Source organism: Astatotilapia calliptera, chromosome 15, assembly GCF_900246225.1.
Source record: "Astatotilapia calliptera chromosome 15, fAstCal1.2, whole genome shotgun sequence".
Taxonomy (NCBI): domain Eukaryota; kingdom Metazoa; phylum Chordata; class Actinopteri; order Cichliformes; family Cichlidae; genus Astatotilapia; species Astatotilapia calliptera.
The window spans coordinates 12,144,151-12,163,959 of NC_039316.1; the positions used below are offsets into that span (position 1 = coordinate 12,144,151).

Below are 19,809 nucleotides of genomic sequence, written 5' to 3' on the forward strand. Positions count from 1 at the left end.
AACTACAAATATTTATTGGGCTTTCTAAAGTACAAAAGCAACTTTAAATTATTAAGATTCTAATCAGTCTTTTGGCTACTTTAGGCACCACGTTAGATCTTTCATTTGCATCCTCTGTCATACACTAACATTCTGGTCTTCCTCCTGCCTGACAGAGCAATTTGTCTCCAAGCTAAGCTGTCCTCCAATCATGTCTCGTCTGGCACCCCCCAATGAAAATATTGGCACCTTCATTTCTCCAGCTTTGACTGGAGTTTTCGTGAGTGCCACCATCTCAAAACCACACGTCTCTCCATATCATAAACCTTTCATTTGTCTTTTAAGACACATGGTCACTAGTATTCCTCTTGTGAATGCACACTCACCTCTGCAAGAGTCCTTAACCCAAAGAGGTACATTGAATTATGACTTCTCACATAATTTGATAGGTGAGGCAACACAACTGACTACATACTCAGAATTACAGGTGGAAAATCAAATTTCCACATGTAGCAAAGCATAGGAAAGAACAGACAATAAAGGTGAATTTAAAAAAAAAAATCTTTATTGTATCAACTCATAATTACTGGTCCAAATGTCACAAATGATTTTGAACTTTGTTCCTCTGAGATATGTCTTTTACCTGTGGAGAGAAGAGAATGAGGAAAGTTAACAGTAACCAATTTCAGCAGGCTGAGAAGAAAATTAGTCTGAGACAGAAGTACTATGGCACACCATGTTTTCTTTTTCTGGGTCAAACCCTTGAAACAAAAGGTTCCATTATAAAAGACCTCATACTATACCTCTTCTGTACTCTGGGTCTGAACATTGCCCATTACAAATGCCACCTAATGGATTTCTGGTATCACAGATCACAACGTCACAGTGGACAAAGACCTAGAAGATGCAAGTGTTTTTATGAGTACAGATTTGCATGTGCAGTTTTCTGAACCATGGATTTTTTTTATATATATATATTTTTTTAACAGGCTGAGTTACCTGAGGACTTAGATCCTCTTCATTTTCAGTAAAGGCAAACATCTGGACCTCAAAGCGCTTTAAGTGAGAGGGATACTGAACCCTAGCATCAGTCCACACTGGATGGAAGACCACATGGTGTGGGTCTGTGTGTGGACAGCTGGACAATTTCAAAGATACATTAAAAAGTTAAATTTTGTCCCCCTACCCCATCCTTGCATCAGTATGAAGGAAGAGCTTATGCTAATACGCAAACACCAGCCTGAGCGTTACCCGTTTATGATCAGATCCCATCTGGGTTGGGACATCTTGTCCTCATCCAATGTCGCCCAGCAGTTCTCCAGCTCCAGTGATACTTGAGGATTTATTGCACTCATGAGCTCCACCTCAAAATACAGCGGCTGCTGGAGATGTTTCATGATGGGAGAGTCCTCGAGTCTGTAAAACTCTCTGAAGGAGTCGTCTAAGTGCAGAGAGACAGCATGAAATGACATAATGACAGGAGGCTTTGAACAATATAATCAGCTCAGGACATTGAGGTTTTTCCTCTCACAAATGCTGCATATACACCCGCCAATTATGGCCATGCACGGACCTACTTACTTGGGAGCTGCCAGCTCCCAGAACAAATTCCTGATTTGCTTCTTGCATAAAGCTCAATATCCAAATTTTCTGGGATGTTAGAATAAAAACTAAGATTAGTTAAGGCTTAGCTACTTTAATGAGAGCTGCGCCTAGGGATAAATTCAAAGTAGAATGACGAAAACTAATACCAACTCCTTACACGCAATAGACAAGGCATTTTAGATTATAGGAGCTCCTGGAGTAAAAACCATTGAAGCTGATTGTCAACATTAAGCAGGAAAAATTAGCCACATGCTGATGACAGCAACCTTTAAAGTCTGAACCATCTAGTTGCCAGAAATTTTAAAATGTTTTCAAAAACTATTAGATCTTCTAGAGATAAAGCAGTAAGGTTTAGTTAGTAAAGGCAGTTAAAGATTAATTTAAAATTGCTTAATGATTTGAGGATGACTTCCAGTTTAAGGGAGAAGAATCTTAAATCTCTCCAGTGCTGGAGTTGTATTTGTGTTGTGGAAAAATGAAATTATGCCAACTTCATACCCAAAGAAAGTCTCATTGCCACTTGCAGCTGGCCTTTTGCATTTTCAGCATATGGTTCACTCCTGCGAGGTCTGGTGTGGAAGGACACAGCGTGGGTTGTGTTGAGGTCGTAGTAACATGAAACCTTTAGCCTAGAAGACAAGCCATGAGATTTGAATGCAGTCAGAAGTGCAAAGACCAGAGAGAAAAATTCCTACAGACACTCATCTTTGTCTCAGGATCAAAGATTGAATAAGGGATAACGCAAAGCTGAAGGAGTCCATTTAATCCAGAGATTCAAGTTACTTTTAAAAACTTTAGTCTCCTAATTTTCCTAATAACGATCAGCCACTCACGCAAATTCTGCTTCCTCAGAGTCTGATGTACTTTTTGTTTCGAGGTCATGTGGCACAGAGATGTCATTTTCATAAAGCATCGCATTGGGCAAAAACTAAGGGAACAAAGTTAAAGACAATACATCAGATCAGCCTCACCATTAATAGTCTGTATTAGTCATGAAGTTGTGCAGTGACAGTACCTTTCTGGTAGTCCCACAGGAGTTAGCAGTGAAGACAAAGTAAGCGTAGCGGTCATCACTGTAGACTGGACCGCAGGTGGGGTCGAGCAGCGTGAGCTCACTGGGGTTCAGGCTGGGAACAGACTCCAGTTTCACAGCCAGAGTGGTTATGGTACCATTAGGGAAACACTCTGAAAAGAAAAGTTTAAAAACTCGACTCGAACTCTCCAATGAAATTTAAACAACAAGAAACCCAAACCAACCAGTAAGCAGTGAGAAGAAATTGCAAGCCATCGAGAAGTCACTGATGGGCACGTTAGATTCTGGATCCTTCAGGATCACGTCAATTCTGGTCCTAATGGAAGTTGGTGTAATAGCCTGAAACATTGTTCAAGTTAGAGCAAGCAGGACATTAAACAGAAGATTCTCATCTACAGCAAAGCACAAAATACCTCAAACTCAACATCAGGGGCTGCAAACGGCACAACAAGATTGAAGTGAGTTCCATTCTCCATGTAGCCATACTGCTGAGCCAAACCTGGTGTCAGCAGTCGCTTTCCCACCATGGTATGAAAGTTGAAGTCTGAGGTTCCATGTTCCACAAGGACATAAAAGTTCTGGTAATCACAGCTTCCAGAGACGGAAGGAGGAACTGCAGGTAGATTAAAAAAGGCATCAAGAACCCTGGCCTGCAGCTGGTGCAAGGTCATGACAAACATTTCAGGCTTGTGTGTTTACATTTGTATATAAACAGCCATACAGACCCTTTTCTTCCAGTGTGGCTTCCAGGTAAACCGTGTGAGAAAATGGAGCAAACTCATTCAGCACCAGCAAACCAAAGGTCAGGTGAAGAGAGTAGACTATAAATCCCATTCCTCTCTGTAGGGAAATGGAAAGATTAGCAGTCAAATTAAATATGCATTAATATTCTGCCCCCCAAGCTGAAATTACATCTTACCGATTGTAGCACGGCAGGGTCTGTGAAGGGCACTTCAAGTGTAAAGACTTTCAAGCTGCTGTTAGGGGACACATGCTCTCTGATGTTAAAGCCTCTGGTATGGCACTGTGCTATAGTCAAAACCTCAGAGGGGAAGGTGATGTTCATCAGCGCCACATCAGGAGCAAAATGCCCAAGCACCAGCTTAAACACTTGCTGTTTCGGAACAGTCTCTGTAGGGACGAGAGAAGAGGAATTCAGTGAGCTTGCACTTTACACAAATAATCATAATATATGATAAGTGGAATGGAGAGACTCGCCGTCAAAAACTTGAAGATTCAGTGACAACAAAGGCGTCGTGATGGGAAACAAGACTTTGTATCTTGTGTCTTCTCCATCTTCAGTCCAGAGCAACTCCAGCATGGGTTCGATTGTATAGGAGAGGAGATACCGATTTCCCTGGATATGGCTCTGTTTATCATTTTAAAACCAAGAATTTGTCATTACAACTACTCCTAATGGAACATATTTAAAAGCAGAACAAAAGCTGTAATAATTCTTTATAAGATTCCTGCTTTAATGCTTGTAGAGCAACTCTTTTGGAGGCTCAGCTTTGGAAATGGGCCCTCATTTCACAGTGAGAAGTGGCTTTTACTACTTTGCCATCTTAAAAGGCCAAGGAAGCCATTTATCAGTATATACTTGATGCAAATCTTGATTTCTTATAAAAACAACTGCCTTTCACCTTAAAGTATCCACCGTCGGCCCCAACAGGAAGCTGAACAATGATGTACGAGTCGTCGGTAGACAGCTTGGCCGGCATCTGAGTAGGATCAAGCGTCTGACCGTTGATTCCTAAGTACACCTCCAAGAGCTGAACCCGCCCAGAGGACATTAAGGGGTCAATGCGTTGGGGCAGGCGCCAAGTGATCATGGTGGGCGTGAAGGAAACACTATGACCTGCACATAAGGCATAATATGAGGCCAAAACAGACACTACTATAGAGGATTTAGAGGCTACAAGGTCTGCTGGCAGACAACTTTGCTAACAGCTTAGCATTTCTAAACCACACATGCATACAAGTCTTCATATTAAACCTGGGACAGACAGCAAGTTAATATTTCTAAACGTCCAAATGCATCACCACCCTAGGAATAATGAAGACTAGAAAAAACAAATTTGCAGATTTAACTGCTAAAGCCTTCAGGTTTTAAACACAAGATGACACAGGCTCCCTGCAGCTTTCACATGGTTAGAGTTTAATTACCGTCCAGCACTGGACAAGCAGCTACAGCATCAACTCGAGCAGTCAGCCACTGCTTCTCAAAGATAGTCGAGGTTTTGAACACCTTCATGGGCACCCCTGCTACCTGCAGGGTGAGATAACATTTAATACATTGAAGATAAAGCATGTGTGCAAAAGAGCAGTTCGTTAGAACATGGAAATGTAGGCTAATGGGCCATATGTACTTTATCTTGTCAAATGTCAGACCGTAACAAGTTTAAAAAGGTAGTCTGATCATATAATGAATCTAAATCCAATTGGTTACTGACTGCAAGTGTGAGCCATCTAATGGGCTACAAGTACTTTAACCAGAGTCTGTCTGTAGAACAAGATGCCAGGTCATGTCAGGCATGTGTGAAAAGCATGCGATCTGCAGTTTACTCACAGTCTGGGTGTACGTTGCCAGTGCAGACTTTGAACTCCGGAGAATCACCCTGGTGGGAGTGTTTCCTACCCCGTACCCCCTTTGGTGAGCCTCAGTCGCCTTCATGATCCTCTCCTCAGGTGTGAAGAACACAACTGTTGTGATTATGTATCCTGCGTCTATGGGGCGTTTCTGTAAGGCAAACACCAAATCGTGACTTTACATGCAGAGATGGGGTCTGAGAATAGACTAGAGGCCAAACGAGCTCCTCCAACCTTTGCGGCTTGTCGAGTAGAAGCAAACTCTGGACTGCCCTGTTGCTCTGAATATGCAGGAAGGCCATAATCATCTGCAGCTGCCCTCTTCACGGACACCTAGAAACAAGACCCTTCGAGTCAATGATAAACCATCTCTCACCTCTCTAGGAACTGTTTTAGCCTTGATGCTCTTATGGGCTATAGCACCACTGTCATATAGATGGGAACATGACCACAGAAGGTTTTGCTGCAGTCACTTGCCTCCATATAGCTGTGGTCACAGACGATTTCCCTGAAGGCCCAGGGAGTGTAGCGGCAAGTTTTAACCACCTGGTACACCTCGTCTTCAAACAACTGGTTTCCATGCAGTCGAACATGCAAAGCAGTGGTGAATTCTTTATCGTCCTACAAAAAAATAAATATTTTTTTAAAAAAAAGAAAGTTAATACTAGAAGCATAGGACACATTGGGTGCTTTGAAAAAAAGAACAAAAAAAACCAAATAAACAAACAAACAACCTCTAATAATTCTGTCTTTATCTTTGTTACGTTACCACATTGTGAGCAAAACAGTTTTGAAGAGAGGCATAAATCAAGGCGTTTCCCAGCAGATCAATCTTCACACTGATGCCACACTGCGAGGCTAAACTTGGCGTAAGAGGAATTGCAGTGTTATCTGAGGAGAGGATAAGGAACACATAAAATAAAAAAAAAAAAAAAAAAAAAAAGTGGGAAAAATTAAGCTTTAAGAGGCAAGAAGCCAAAGAATTTTTTTTTTTTTTTTTTTTTTTTTTAAAGCTTACTCATGACGGCAGTAATTTTCATAAGATTTCCTCCAAGTGGACCAACATCCACACGCATCACATTCCCCAGACACTGAGCGGTGATATCTGGAAATAAACATTGACGTGAGTAAGTAGGCAGTAGTTTGATTAAGTGACATTTTTAGGAAAAATTAAAAAAATAAATAAAACTTACTTAAAGGGGGCCTCTTTTGAGCCTGTGTGTTCATAACAACTACCAAAAGAATGAACCACCTGAAAAAAACTTAGTCAGTTAAAGACAAAAATCTGAAAGTTTGACTAAAAAGGTTCTTAGAAAAATAAAGCTACAAACCCCAATCCTAATGAGTGACCCATGGCACAAGAGGTGGGGAAGTGGTAATCTTAGCGTCTCTGTTTTTGCCGTTTTTAAAGAAGTTTGTAGGGGACCTAAAGGCACCTCTTTGGGTAAGATGAGGGAGGTTGCAGCCACACACAGGTGGATCTCGTTGGAGCCTGATGAGGTTGATTGGGTGGAAGTGAGTTTTAAGCAGAGCTGCAAAAATGCTGACGGCACTTGTACTGGAATTAAATTCAAATATGCTTGTCCAACCAAATGAACTGTTGTAAAGTAAATAATTAATAAAATGAAGCATGTGTGTTTGTTTTGTTTTCTTATATACTGAGAATTCATCCAAACTCTGAACAGCATTTAAAAATTAAAAGTTATAGTACAAAACCAAAGCAGAAATGAATTTTAAAAAGGCAGCAGTGTTTTGTACTATTGCTAATAATTGCTGGTTTTACGTTCTTCAGTTGAGGGAGCAAGTCTATGTGAATAAAGTAAAATAAAAATGAAGGTGTGAGATTTTTCATACAATCTTCCAATAACCTGCCGAAGTTGAAATGAGTGGTGCAAATTCAAAAATGTCACAAATTCATTTTGACTTTTTCTAAAACCAATTAGAAAAAGTCTAAATGAAGTTGGGGTCTTGAGAGGTGCCACTGAGGTCAGAAGATTGTCCTTGTGCAGGTTGTGAGTTCATGATGGTTGCGCCACAGAAGAGCAGAATAACTATAAACTTCTGTAGCCCTGAACTGTTGTAAACAAATTTATTCAGAAAGCATGGATATTAAAATGGCAAATTGAGTTTTTAAGTCCTAAAGAGCAGGAAGCACTCAGGAAATCCCCTGTGCTTTTAGGAAGTGAAGAAATTGATTTTATGGTTATGATTTCACTGCTAAAAATCAAAAATTAAAACAAACAAAGATACTTCAGACAAATTATCATCAAATGCACCATAAAATATTATTATAGTTAATTTAGAAAGCATGAAGTAATTTCATATTTCTGTATTATTTAGGTTTTCATCAATCCCCCTATTTATTGTTTAGTTCATTTTATTTTATTATTTATTTTCCTCCACTAAAACATTATTAATTAAATTTTAAAAAAAATACCTTAAGTAAATACTTATACAATCCAGCAATAAAAGCAAACAAAATAAATTATATCAGTTTTTTTTAATGCCTGCATTAATTTATTTAAATTTTATTTTTTTATAGCATATGCATTTATTGTGTCAAATTTTTTGTGCTTCTTAACCTTGGCCGTTTTGGTCTTCCGTATCGCACACAGAAGTTGTGGGAGATGCTGAGGTTTCTTTCTTTGAGGGGATAAAAAACACGGAGTTTGGTAAGTTATAAAACCTGATTTATAAACGTTGAACAGCAGCTGTTTGATGAGTAGCGTTTTAGAGTCTGGTTTGGCAGTTCGCCTCCCGGCAGCGCTTTCTCAAAGTGGATTCAAATGTCATTTATTAGTTACTTCGCTCTCTGCAGCCAGTGCGCTGTCTCCGCGTTGGTTCAACTGCAGCTGTTTCACTCAAATACAGAACAAGTGGGGTTTGTAAGGGACATTGAGCACATCTGAAGTGACATTTAAAGAGTGAGTAAGTGATAGCCCAGGACAGAAACATAATAATTTTGGAGGCTCTTTTAAAATAAAGCGACTAGGTTACATACGTTATAAATTTCTCAAGAGGTGTTCCCAGTCTCTCGCTGCCCTCTCCTCTCCTCCCTCGCCCCTCCCTGTTCCCTAGAAAAGGGAACAAACTGCCTCCGTGCTTCTGTCCCGCCTCCAGCTCTTCTTGTCCCGTCCGGGGAGCAGCGGCGCCTCACTCCCTCGCTGACCTGCTCTGTGCGGCATTTCAGGAGAAGATGAAAAGCAAAACGGCAGGATAAAAGTTCTTTTTCATGGAAAGAAACGCTCCGAATACAGGTATGTTTTTCTACCTTTGCATTAAGACCCTATAATTAACAGACTTATCAGGTCCTTATTAACCAATTTAAAAAAACAAAAAACTTTAATTTGAAAAACTCAGCTTCACTTAAGTGTCTAGAATTCAACTGTTTAAAAATATCTACACAAAAATGTAGACGAGGGCTGGAAATCAGTTTGTAAAATGATATTTTTCTAGTGGTAATCCTGTACATGTGACAGCACCTCATGCCTCTCTGCTCTCTCAGTATAAGCCATTTCCTGTGTGTGCTGTATTGATCCCCCTCCCTCCTTCCGAAGACTAATGTATTCTACAAACAGTGCAGTCAAATGTGTCTTGATAGAAACCATCCATTTAAACGTTACAGTTAGTCTTCACTGGGGAATCCTTGTGGGCATTTTAGTTGTCATAAAAAAAAGACACAAAAAGTCTGCTAGAATGAACTGACTTCACTGTAAATGTCTTTTCAGGATCATGGGGTATGGGCAAATCCTCCACCGGCGAGGGGATGAGGAGGACCAGGTCCACCTCAATGTGGGAGGGGTACGGCATGAACTGGATCCTGATATGGTGCTCCGCTTTCCTCACACGCGTTTGGCTCGTCTGCTGTGCTGCCAGAGCGAGGCGGCAATCCTGGAGCTGTGTGACGACTACAGCCCGGCTGAGAAGGAGTACTACTTTGACAGGAATCCTCGGGTTTTCCTGTGCGTGCTTAACTTTTACCACACGGGACAAATCCACATGATGGAGGAGTTGTGCGTTTTTTCTTTCTGTCAAGAGATTGAGTACTGGGGTATCAAGGAGCTCCACCTCAGCCCCTGCTGCAGCAACTGGTACCACGAGAGGAAGGAGTACATCGAGGACAGAGACTGGGACATCAGGAGCGAAGACCAGCAGGAGCCGAGCTTCGACTCCTCGTTTGAGGAGCTCTCTGCTCTCGATAAAGACCTCGCCAAGTTCAAAGGGGCCTGGTGTGCAGAAATTCGCAGCTACATGTGGCTCAGACTGGAGGATCCGGGTCACTCGAGAGCCTCGAAGATCATTGCTGTGGCTTCCCTCAGCGTGGTGTTGACCTCCATCGTTGCCATGTGTGTTCACAGCATGCCAGAGTTTCAGCGTGTGGATGACAGTGACAGGCCCATCGAGGACCCCGTGCTCACTAGACTGGAGGCGGTTTGCATCGTCTGCTTCTCCGCAGAGTTCATAATCAGGTTAATTGTCGCGCCCTCCCGACGGAAGTTTCTCGGAAACCCCTTGAACATAATCGACGCCGCTTCGATTTTGCCGTTTTATGCCACTTTAGCTCTGGAGACCGCCGACGAGGATAGCGCAGAGGAGAACGAGGACATAGAAAACGTGGGGAAAGTGGTGCAGGTTCTGCGCCTCATGCGGATTCTCAGAATCCTCAAACTGGCTCGCCACTCCATCGGACTGCGAGCGCTGGGGGCCACCGTCCGCCACAGCTACCAGGAGGTGGGCCTGCTCCTTCTCTTCCTCTCAGTGGGAATCTCCATCTTTTCTGCTCTCATCTACTTCGCAGAGAAGGAAGAGGACACCGATTTGGGGACAATACCTTCAGGTTGGTGGTGGGCCACAATCACCATGACCACAGTCGGCTACGGGGACACCTGCCCCGTGACGGTGGCGGGGAAGATTGTGGCCACCGTGTGTATCATCTGTGGCCTGCTAGTGGTGGCTCTTCCCATCACCATCATCTTTAACAAGTTTTCAAAGTACTATCAAAGAAACAAAGCCATGGAGGGACAGTGCATCACCAAGCCCGAAAGACAAGACCCAGAACTCCCTCATTACAACATCAGGGAACTGTTAACGGGAAGCGTGTACCCCTTTATAGGAAGCATCGCCTTTAGGAACAGTGGGAGCAGCGGAGGGGACGATACGGACGCCTCCAGTCTCCAGGACATCGAGGTGTACGATAATGACGCTTGTGAAAATGGAGCAGCCAAATGAGATTCCTGCCATTTCACCGAGCATCACTCCCTTTATGACTGCGAGTCAGTCTCTGCCTCTCGGGGCAGAGTGCTCCATCACTGACCCTGCCTTCCTGCACTGTCTTCCCCCTGCAATTTGACAGAGAAATATTGTGGCCATGAAGTTTTTTCCCTCCTCTATCTCTCTCTCTTTCTCTCTCTCTCTCTCCCGCTCTCTGTCTACAGGGGAATAGCTGTGGCTGAAATATACAGCGTCGCTAAAACCGGGAAATCTAAAGGGAATTATCTGAACCTTGCTCAGAGGTTTGAAAGCCCATTTTCTGCTTGAGAAAACTGCAATGATGCATGTAGGAGGCCATAATGTTAATGTTTTTCAAAGTAATGTCCTTTATTGATTTCCTGCTTGCTGAAAAGTTCAGACAGAGAGTTTTCCAAATGCAAAAGTCTAGGATGACAACAGCACAGTTTGATGTTTAAAAATGGCGTTATAGATCTCAACGTTGGCTGCATGACCAAAAATAAGTGCATTTTGAAAGAGAGTAATAAAAATAGTAGAATTAGGCACAAAAATTGATGAAGAGAGGTGTCACATTCCTCTCAGAGCACCGTGGAAGTCGCTGATGTGCCGGGTTTTTATTTCGTTTTTGTTCGTTTTGGACAGTTCTGGCATCTCGGTGAAAGGGGAACTCATGTGGACATGAAATAAAATTCACAAGACAGGTGCTGCTCATTTGTGCCTGTTCAGATAAGCTTAAGATTCAGGCGTTTGCATTTATTTCTTCTCGCGAGTTTAAACTCACATCAGGTAATCAATGTGTCAAATTTAATTTTTGAGGAGTGCAACACTTTGAAAATGCAAAGAAACCTTCTTTTTTGTGGTATTCTTCAGCCTTATCTCTCCCTGAATGTATTGATCTCCTGTCCCCTGTTATAATTTCTGCTTGGATGGACGCTGCCCTACCAAACTTTTCTCTGCAGGCGTCTAAAGGTGCTCATGCAGCTGAACGGAAACAATTCAAACATGAATTTGATGGCGGTTGAGGAAAAAACATTTAAAAGCACCTTAAAAGGCTGCACGAGAAGCCGGTTTCTGTTCAAACACACAGACTAACTGAGGCTTAACCTGAACAGATAAACGCCATTACCGTCTGATTATTCCTTAGAAGTAACAAATGAGTTTCGATCACTTGGTTTCGTGTATCAGGTGTGCTCAGTAACCAGATTAGCATATTGCTTATTCCACACTTTGGGTTTATTGCCTTTGTCAGTTGCATTTTATTGTAATGACAGAACTGGCGCAGACACCTACTGATTATCAATAAATTTACATGCACAAGTGAAGAGCACAGTTGATGGCATACAGTACGTGACAGTGATTTTGCAGGCATGCATGCAGTGTGCATCCTTCCATAGGCACGACTGTCCGTATTTGTCAGGATATCTTTCTAAAAAACAAACAAAAAAAACCATGTGAGGAGTCACCACATGAATAAAGGGAAATATTGGACGATTTCTGCTCTCCGTTCAATTCTTGTTTGAACTGCTCACACCTCATGCCCTTCACTGAGAGGTCACAGTTAAACATCATTCACGTTAAAGCCCCGAAGCATCCGCTGCAACAAAATGAAAGGAAGTAACGATCTCATACATTTGAGGCACTGTTAGAATAATGGTTACAATAAAATGGTAGTGCTGCTTTTCTGAAATGTAGATTGCTGTGAATATTGCGCAGTGATAATAATAAGGCACAACACCTCTCAACAGAGTAAAATACTAAAGTCGAGGTTCCGTTATTCGGCCACGATACAATTTCTTATGACTTCTTGATGCAGACAAAAATAAACATCAAAAGAACACTAAAAGTTTTTGTAAAAAAGACTTTTTATACGACTGAAAAACCTGTACACACTCATATATGTCTTTACACTTAGTCGGTGAGGACAATATTTAACTGAAAACCAAATCTGTAATCTTTATTCAATGTATGTGTGAGCATGTATATCTCTGTATGTGTTAAGAAATCTGCCCCAGGACATTCAGCTGACAATGCAACACAGTTGGCAACAGATAACTGCACAGATATCTGTTCCTCACCATTACTCACAGCCCTGTGGCTTCTTGGGCTTTGGTTTTGAAGAGGGAAGTGGATTTCAATATCTTGTATAGGCTTCCTATATAGCCCATTTCCCATAGCAGGTGGTGTCTCTTATCTATTTATTAAGTTTGCACTGTAGCATGACAACAGTTGCACCTAGGTTCAAATGTTTAGTTGATGTTGCTCTTAGGTTGCACATATTTCTGCAAGCATTTCCATTTCCAGTCCTCAAATAATTCAAATATTACAGTTTTTTATTTTAGTGTAAATGCCTGGATGCCAGAAAGTTTCACAAGAAAGAACCGGCTGCCAGAAGCCAAACAGTTTATTATTCAGCACCTGTCTCATAACTGTTTGCAGATGCTTCCATTTTTTTATGCAGACCTTTATACTTCTGTATTACTATTTGGACTCCTTCCCTCAAAGGTCAACACAGTAAAGATGAACAGTTATAGAGACAGAGTGCAGTGGAGTCATGGCTTCTACTGGAGGAGAAAATTGCATGTGCTGGTAAAAATGATGGATACCTCAAAACTTCTGTGTGGTGAGATCAACTGGAATTAATTGTTTATAAGCTGAAAAATGAAGCCTTTCATGAGGTGACATCGGGTGATTTTCAGGTGGGATTCAGAGGGATTCTGATCTACTGGATTGCTACTGATTGTGTAGCAGAAAGCATTTTATCCTCAATAAGCCAAAAATGAAAATTTGTTAAAAGTGCCTTAGTTAACTACAGTAGTAATAATAGGTTTCATATATATAGTTGGATGTCAGCTAACTATATATGAAGGGTGTAAACAGAGTGGCAGCAATGTGGTGATGAGAAATTTCAATGAAATTCAGCAACTTATAGCAATGACAGATAAAACAACTGACCGACAGACTTAGTATAAGGTGGATATATCAGCCATCGGTTAGTGCAGACCTGTCATGAAGCCCTGACCTGAGTGCTTTAGATGTTTTGAAACCAAAGGATGGATTAATGAGCGCTAACCCTGGCTATTCCTCCTTTCTGACTCGTCATGATTTACAAAATAAACATCATGGTTTATTCAGTATGACCTGAAGGTAGCGACTGAGCCTGTAAAGTTATATCACAGAGCAAGAGAGCTGCAGACGTCTATACAAGTGGAAGTCTTTCTGCAATCAGAGCAGTTGAACTCTTCTGGCCATTGTTAGGTGGTTGCTCAGCAACGTGATGATAATACGTCGTGCATATTTCAAATTTTGTGGATATAAATTAGATGTTAGTGTTATGACTATAGTACATGCTTAGAAGCTACAAATGGGTCATTTTAGCCTGTTGGTTGGTGGTCGTTTATGCTGCCTATACTGTGAGGTGAGCTGGTGAAACTACTAGCACTGGGAGTAAGGAGAACCATTGATTGACATATGATGGCGTGCTGAACATTAGAGTTGAAGTTGATGTTCATTAGTGGCTTTATGATATATGATGATGAGCACTTTAAAAATGGACAGAGCTATAGGCTGACAACGCAAAACATATTTTTTAGCCTGTTAAAAGGTTTGTTGGGGGGGGGGGGGGGGGTTTGGTTAGAATATGAGCCCTCATTTCTGAAACTTGCGGCTCTCACTCTGTCTGTTTTGTTAGTTAATCTTCGGCTGTGATTCGATCCCTGCGTGCTCTAGTCGGTGTGCCAAAGTATTCTTGGGCAAGATACTGAACCCAATGCTTTCATTACATTGCGTGAATGCGTGTGAATGTTAGATAGAAAGCACTTAGGCATAGGGGGAAAGTGCTTGTATGAATATGTGTGTGTAAGTGGGTGAATAAGACATGTTGCATAGAGTCCTTTAAGTGATCAAGCAGGGTACAAAAAACTACAGAAGAAGCAGTCCATTTACCATTTACAGGAACAATCTATGGTGATCTGTTTTTCTCATGGAATCAAATAAATCAATACAACTTTATTTTGGTATTTAAATATGCCTACAGCTCATTTATTTTAAACCGCCTCGGCAGTTTTTTTTATAACTGGCACTGCATCCAGCCATTAAGTAAACCTTGAATAGATGTAACTGTGTTACTTTCACTCCAGCAGAACTCTCTAACAGGTACTGAAATTCTCCACTGCATGTAAATGCATTTACTACAGGAACATGTCATTTTGCAGGACAGGGTGACGTTGGGCAGGGTGTTGCTGGTGTAAATAATAAATGCACTTACCTGTTAAGGTCACATCAAATGTGTCAGCAGAAATGTCACAGTGAGTTTCAGGGAGTTCCAGACTTTCCCGTTAGGCTTTTCTTTTTTTAATTTTAAATGAAACAACCACCTTCATTACATTAAGGCTGAAGTGAAACTGCTTACTACAATACTTCTGTTGGGCCAAAGAAAATCTTAATCCGAGTTAATGTAGAGTATTAAAGTACTGGGATAAAAGGTGTCACTGGACAATTGAACTCCTGTCAGAAACTCTGTGACTACTTTCATTAGCTGAAAAATAAAAGCAAATCAATAAAATGTATTTAAGGAGCTTCCCCCCCTCCTCTGGATTTATGTCCATAATCGCCAGTCAGCACTTTGATGTTAATTTGAAGTGAGTTGTTTGTGCGCAGTAGAGACAGTGATGTCTTTCAGCTGGCAGTGCTGTCAGGAGGGGATACTTCAGCAGCGTCTGGTGGACATTAATGTTAAACAAAAGTCACCGAAAAGAATGATGGAGGGCGGAAAGAAGCATTGCAGGCTTTCACACTTATCCATCTGTGTGGCTTCAGTGTGTTTTGATATTTCAAAGAGAAAAACAGAAATCTACACTTGAAATATCTGACATTTGTTTTTAGGTATGAGTTTAAATCTGTATATTTAAAAACCCTCTGGGTCTATAACAGCATCTGTCAGTGAACCTCTCACATGAGGAAAAGGTCACTGCATGCAGTGATGAATGTGCAAGAGGCAAAGGGGACTTTTTATGTGGTGTGAAATTCTGCTGAGGCATGCTGCACCAGCCCACCATGCATTAAAGTTAGCCTAGTATAGAAGTGTTATAATATATATAACAGTGTTATAATATAAATAACAGTGAGTTAAGACTTAATGAAAGATGGTAGACGTGCATGTGGGCTCCAAATGAAAAAGAAAGTCCAGATTTGTAGATCCTAACATGTTCACAGGTGATGTCCTTAAAAAATTAAGTACATCCTGTAATTCAGTAGTTCATAGAACCACCTTTAACAGGAATAACTTTAAGTAATCATTTTCTGTATGATAATAACAAAACACGAGCTGCTTATTTGGCTGATATAAGTCCCAAAATACAAATACAAAACAGAGACAAAGAGATCCCCGAAATACAGAGTAACAAAATCCAGGTGGCTCATGAAACACACGAGGAAACAGTACAATGCAATAAAGAAAACAAATAAAAACTGAAGTTTTAAATACACATAGAAACACAGAGGGCAATCAGAGAGGAGTGGAAACACCTAGATAACAGAAAACAGCTAAAACTAATCGAAAACAGTGAGCTAGGAGAAGTAAAACTACATGACACAGTGACTGTCAAAATAAAACGGGAAGAGACGAATACTTAAAATTTTGTGGAAGACACTGGGACGACTATTAAAGTACAAGGGATCAAAAATATAAACAATATCAAACACTAACGGAAACCAGGTAAAAAAACAAAACAAACCATAGTAATAGGTGCCAGCTGAACTACCTCCAGATCAACACTAATAAAACCAAGGAGCTGGTGGTAGACTTCCACAGGCACAAACATCCTCCACTGCAACCACTGAACATCCAAGGTATGGACATTGATGCTGTGGACAGCTACAGGTACCTTGGTGTTCATCTGAACAACAAACTGGATTGGACTCATAATTCAGACGCCCTCTACAGGAAAGGGCAGAGGAGACTGTACCTGCTGCGGAGACTCAGGTCTTTTGGAGTGAAGGGCCCACTCCTGAAGACCTTCTATGGCTGTATCCCAATTCAGGGTCTGCAGCCCTAAAGTGCGCAGCCTCAACGATCCTCAAGGGCCGCGTACTTAAAGACCGCTAGGGCCGGAAGTGCGAGGCTTGTGAAATGGGACGGTCTAGCCTCTGTTGCGCTGCCCAGGTTGCCTAGCAACCATGATACTAACAGCTGGAAACGTTTCATACAGCATTGCTTGACAGAAATGAAGGAGGAAATCTTTTGTTCATTTGTTTGTTTGTTTCTACATGAGCTTTGATCATTCTCTGTAAGATTAAGGTCAGCTATTGAACGGCGTATATTTTAAAGTAAAGGCTTTAAAACCAAGTTAGTACAAACGTCACTAATGTCTCTAATGTCACTAATGTTCTTCGTTATTAAACATTTGCACATAAATAAGTGACGTAATATTCAGTACTTACTTAAAGTTTACTCTTCGGGCGGCAAAATTATCCACACCCACCGCTGCGCTATGCATTCTGGGATATGTTGGGCCACGAAGTCTACACCGCCACGTCCTTAAAATTCAGGGAAATGAAGGACGCATTTGAGGGCCGCATTTCGAGCAGCCTTCGAATTGGGACAGCCTTCGTCGTGTCGCTGTGACGTAATCGGCCTTAAAATGCGGCCTTTAAGGCTGCAGACCCTGAATTGGGATACAGCCTATGACTCTGTGGTGGCCTCAGCCATCTTTTATGATGTGGTCTGCTGGAGCGGCAACATCTCTGCCGGGGACAGGAAGAGACAGAACAGGCTGATCCACTCTGTTCTAGGATGCCCTCTGGACCCAGTGGAGGTGGTGAGTGACAGGAGAATGGTGGCTAAGCTGTCATCCCTGTTGGACAACATCTCCCACCCCATGCAGGAGACTCTGACAGCACTGAGCAGCTCCTTCAGTAGCAGGCTGCAGCACCCACGCTGTGGGACAGAGAGATTTCACAGGACTTTCCTTCCCACTGCTGTCAGACTCTTCAACAAAGACTTTTGCAGCTGATCAAACACACACAAACTCACACATGTGCAATAAGACTAAGTGCAATACGTGCAAAGTTGTATTTTTACTCAGTTGTATATAGCATTTGTATTCTATTTATATCCTATTGTATATATTTTATTTTATTTTGATGTATATATTATTTTATTTTATTATATTATATGATGTACAGTTGTGTACAGTATATTATTATTATTGTATTCCAGTGTTCTCTAATTTTTGCTACATAACTTTGCACTGTCCACTTTCTGCTGTGACAAAACAAATTTCCCACGTGTGGGACTAAAAAAGGTTATCTTATCTTATCTATCTTATCGTATCTTAAGAAGACTAAATATGGAGAAATTATTAAATTAAAGAAAAGCCTGAAAGTAAAAAACTAGAAAATTCTAAAGAAACTTTTCAGTGACCTGTTCCTGTAGGGATCTAACTGGATTCTAATCACGGCAGCAAAATGTCCCTCAAAGCATAAAAGAGCCACTGAATTTCCTCAGTGTAGGCGTCGAGGGTTCTTGCTTTCCCATTTGTCATCCCTTCTTTATTTTGTCACTTTACCAAAGTGCTGCTCGTAGCAAGGTTAACAATGACTTTACACTACAATTCACAGGAAAATAAAAGTAGTGCACAAACTGTAATCATTATGGTTGTAGCTATTAGATAAATTCATCAAGTTGCTATTATATTTCATGGTCCCAGGGCTTGTTCTTGTCTTCCAGAAACTTTTTTAATATTATTGATTGTTTTGTTGTAGTTATTCTAGTTCTGAGCTTGTTTTTCTATGATATAATTGTTTCTTGATTTTATTATTTTCTTCCTATCCCAACTGCCATAAGGCAACAGGTCGCCAGTTTGTCTTAGGGCTAACATAGAGAGACAGACAACCAGTCATACTCATAATTAAGAATCACCAGTTAACCTAACTCCGCTGTCTTTGGAAACCTTAGTATCAACCAGGCCAGTTGGTGGATTTGAATCCAAGATCTTCTTACCCTCCCTGACATTATGACATTATATATATATATTATATTAATGCACACAAATGGGGTCTTTTGTAGAGGTTAGGAGTCCTGTGGTAGGAATGTTAACTGTTGTGCAGCTAATATCAGTAAATTATTTATTCATATCGAGTCAGTTTAGTTATAAGCACATTAATAAACCTTATATAGTGACAAAATGCTCTGACAATGTGACAGAACATCCATTATGTCACGTTCCTGGGTCTGTTGACCCAGCGTTTTAAGTTTTAGTTTATTTGGATGTTTATGTTTATGTTTAACTTCTTTAGGTTAGCTAATCTTATTTGTTTATTAGATTCCCATTTGTCTTTTCTACCCCTGTATTTAAGTTTCCCTCACCTTTTATGTGTTTCATGCTGCGTGTCTTATGCTGTCAAGTTTGTGTTGTCATGTCTGCATTCCATTCTGTTTCCTGTTTTATTGTGAAATTCCCTGTCCTATGTGCAGTGTGTCTAGTTTTGCTTCCCCTTGTCTCATTAGGTCTGATTTGTCCCAGCTGTGTTCCCACCTGTTCCCAATCCCCTCATTATCTCTCGGTGTACTTAAGTCCTCTGTCCTCCTTTGCTTAGTGTCATGTCGTCTGTTGTCCTTTGTGCCACGGTTCCATGGTCCCACATCAGGTTTCATGTTTTGGGTCTTTTTTATGTTTACCTTCAGTTTCCCCAGTTTAGGTTATTTTTTAAGCTTCACCTCTGCCTTTTGTTTTGTAATGTTTTTACCAGCCTTAATAAACGGCTCGCTTTCTGTTAACATTCAAGTTTTGTTCCACGTTCCTTGGTGTCTGCATTTTGGGTCCTCTTCGTCACTCTATACAGTCTACCTCCTCCAGACTGTGACACATTCATCCATGCATTATCTTATCTGACCCATCTAAAGTGTTAAAATAGTCAACAAAAATAGTTTTTATATTGATCTTACATTAATTTTGTGTCTCTCATATAAAGGTCTTACACCTGTTGTACCTTATATAAAAATTCAAGCCAAGCTTTAGTTTCCAAAGCTTTATAAATTGTGCCAAAAGATGGGCTACATAGGGGGAAAGGGGTTTTATTTCTGGTCCTCCATATTCATTCAATGTTCTATCAAACAGCTTAAATTTCAAATTGCAGGTTTATGTTGGCTGATTTAGCCAAAAGTGATCTGTAATACATTTGATTACACTCTCATACATGAATTTTTTTAATTTGAATGGGAGTGTACTAAAAGAAATTAAAATTTAAGAAAAACAATTGCAGTAATAAACCATGTCCCAAAGTTACAACGAATTATCCACTTAGGTTGTTACTGGCCTTCTAAAACCGAGGAACAGCTCTTCACAAACTGGATTCACTGATACATTTCTGCATTT

The 19,809-nt window shown here is 40.9% G+C and overlaps 2 protein-coding genes across 3 annotated transcripts; one reads left to right on the forward strand and one right to left on the reverse strand.

Moving 5' to 3' along the window:
• Nucleotides 1-522: 522 nt before the first annotated feature.
• Nucleotides 523-6,712, reverse strand: LOC113007014 (uncharacterized). Its single transcript, XM_026143316.1, has 21 exons — nt 6,538-6,712; nt 6,400-6,458; nt 6,225-6,311; nt 5,976-6,097; nt 5,684-5,827; nt 5,441-5,539; nt 5,187-5,357; nt 4,784-4,886; nt 4,261-4,475; nt 3,836-3,986; nt 3,537-3,748; nt 3,343-3,457; nt 3,031-3,230; nt 2,842-2,956; nt 2,600-2,769; nt 2,418-2,512; nt 2,083-2,213; nt 1,231-1,420; nt 979-1,117; nt 783-876; nt 523-622 (listed from the first exon to the last, which is right to left on the reverse strand). The coding sequence occupies exons 1-21, from the start codon at nt 6,558-6,560 to the stop codon at nt 552-554; spliced, it is 2,706 nt and encodes a 901-aa protein (XP_025999101.1). The 5' UTR covers nt 6,561-6,712; the 3' UTR covers nt 523-551.
• A 1,085-nt stretch (nt 6,713-7,797) lies between these two features.
• On the forward strand, nt 7,798-11,754 carry kcns3b (potassium voltage-gated channel, delayed-rectifier, subfamily S, member 3b). 2 transcript variants are annotated; one of them, XM_026142355.1, is made up of 3 exons: nt 7,798-7,878; nt 8,285-8,463; nt 8,935-11,754. In XM_026142355.1, the coding sequence occupies exon 3, from the start codon at nt 8,939-8,941 to the stop codon at nt 10,433-10,435; it is 1,497 nt and encodes a 498-aa protein (XP_025998140.1). In that variant the 5' UTR covers nt 7,798-7,878; nt 8,285-8,463; nt 8,935-8,938; the 3' UTR covers nt 10,436-11,754. The 2 variants fall into 2 exon arrangements, with proteins under 2 accessions (XP_025998140.1, XP_025998141.1); XM_026142356.1 differs by having other exon boundaries at nt 8,327-8,463.
• The last annotated feature ends 8,055 nt before the right edge of the window (nt 11,755-19,809 follow it).

Bases quoted from the DNA above. Each gene is read 5' to 3' on its own strand.
- LOC113007014 (XM_026143316.1), bottom strand. From the start codon at position 6,560: ATGGGTCACTCATTAGGATTGGG. The intron at 2,214-2,417 runs GTGAGTGGCTGA...CTTGTCTTCTAG, and splicing joins TCTGAGGAAGCAGAATTTGC to GCTAAAGGTTTCATGTTACT. The intron at 877-978 runs GTAACTCAGCCT...TGCATCTTCTAG, and splicing joins AAGAGGATCTAAGTCCTCAG to GTCTTTGTCCACTGTGACGT.
- kcns3b (XM_026142355.1), top strand. From the start codon at position 8,939: ATGGGGTATGGGCAAATCCTCCACCGGCGAGGGGATGAGGAGGACCAG.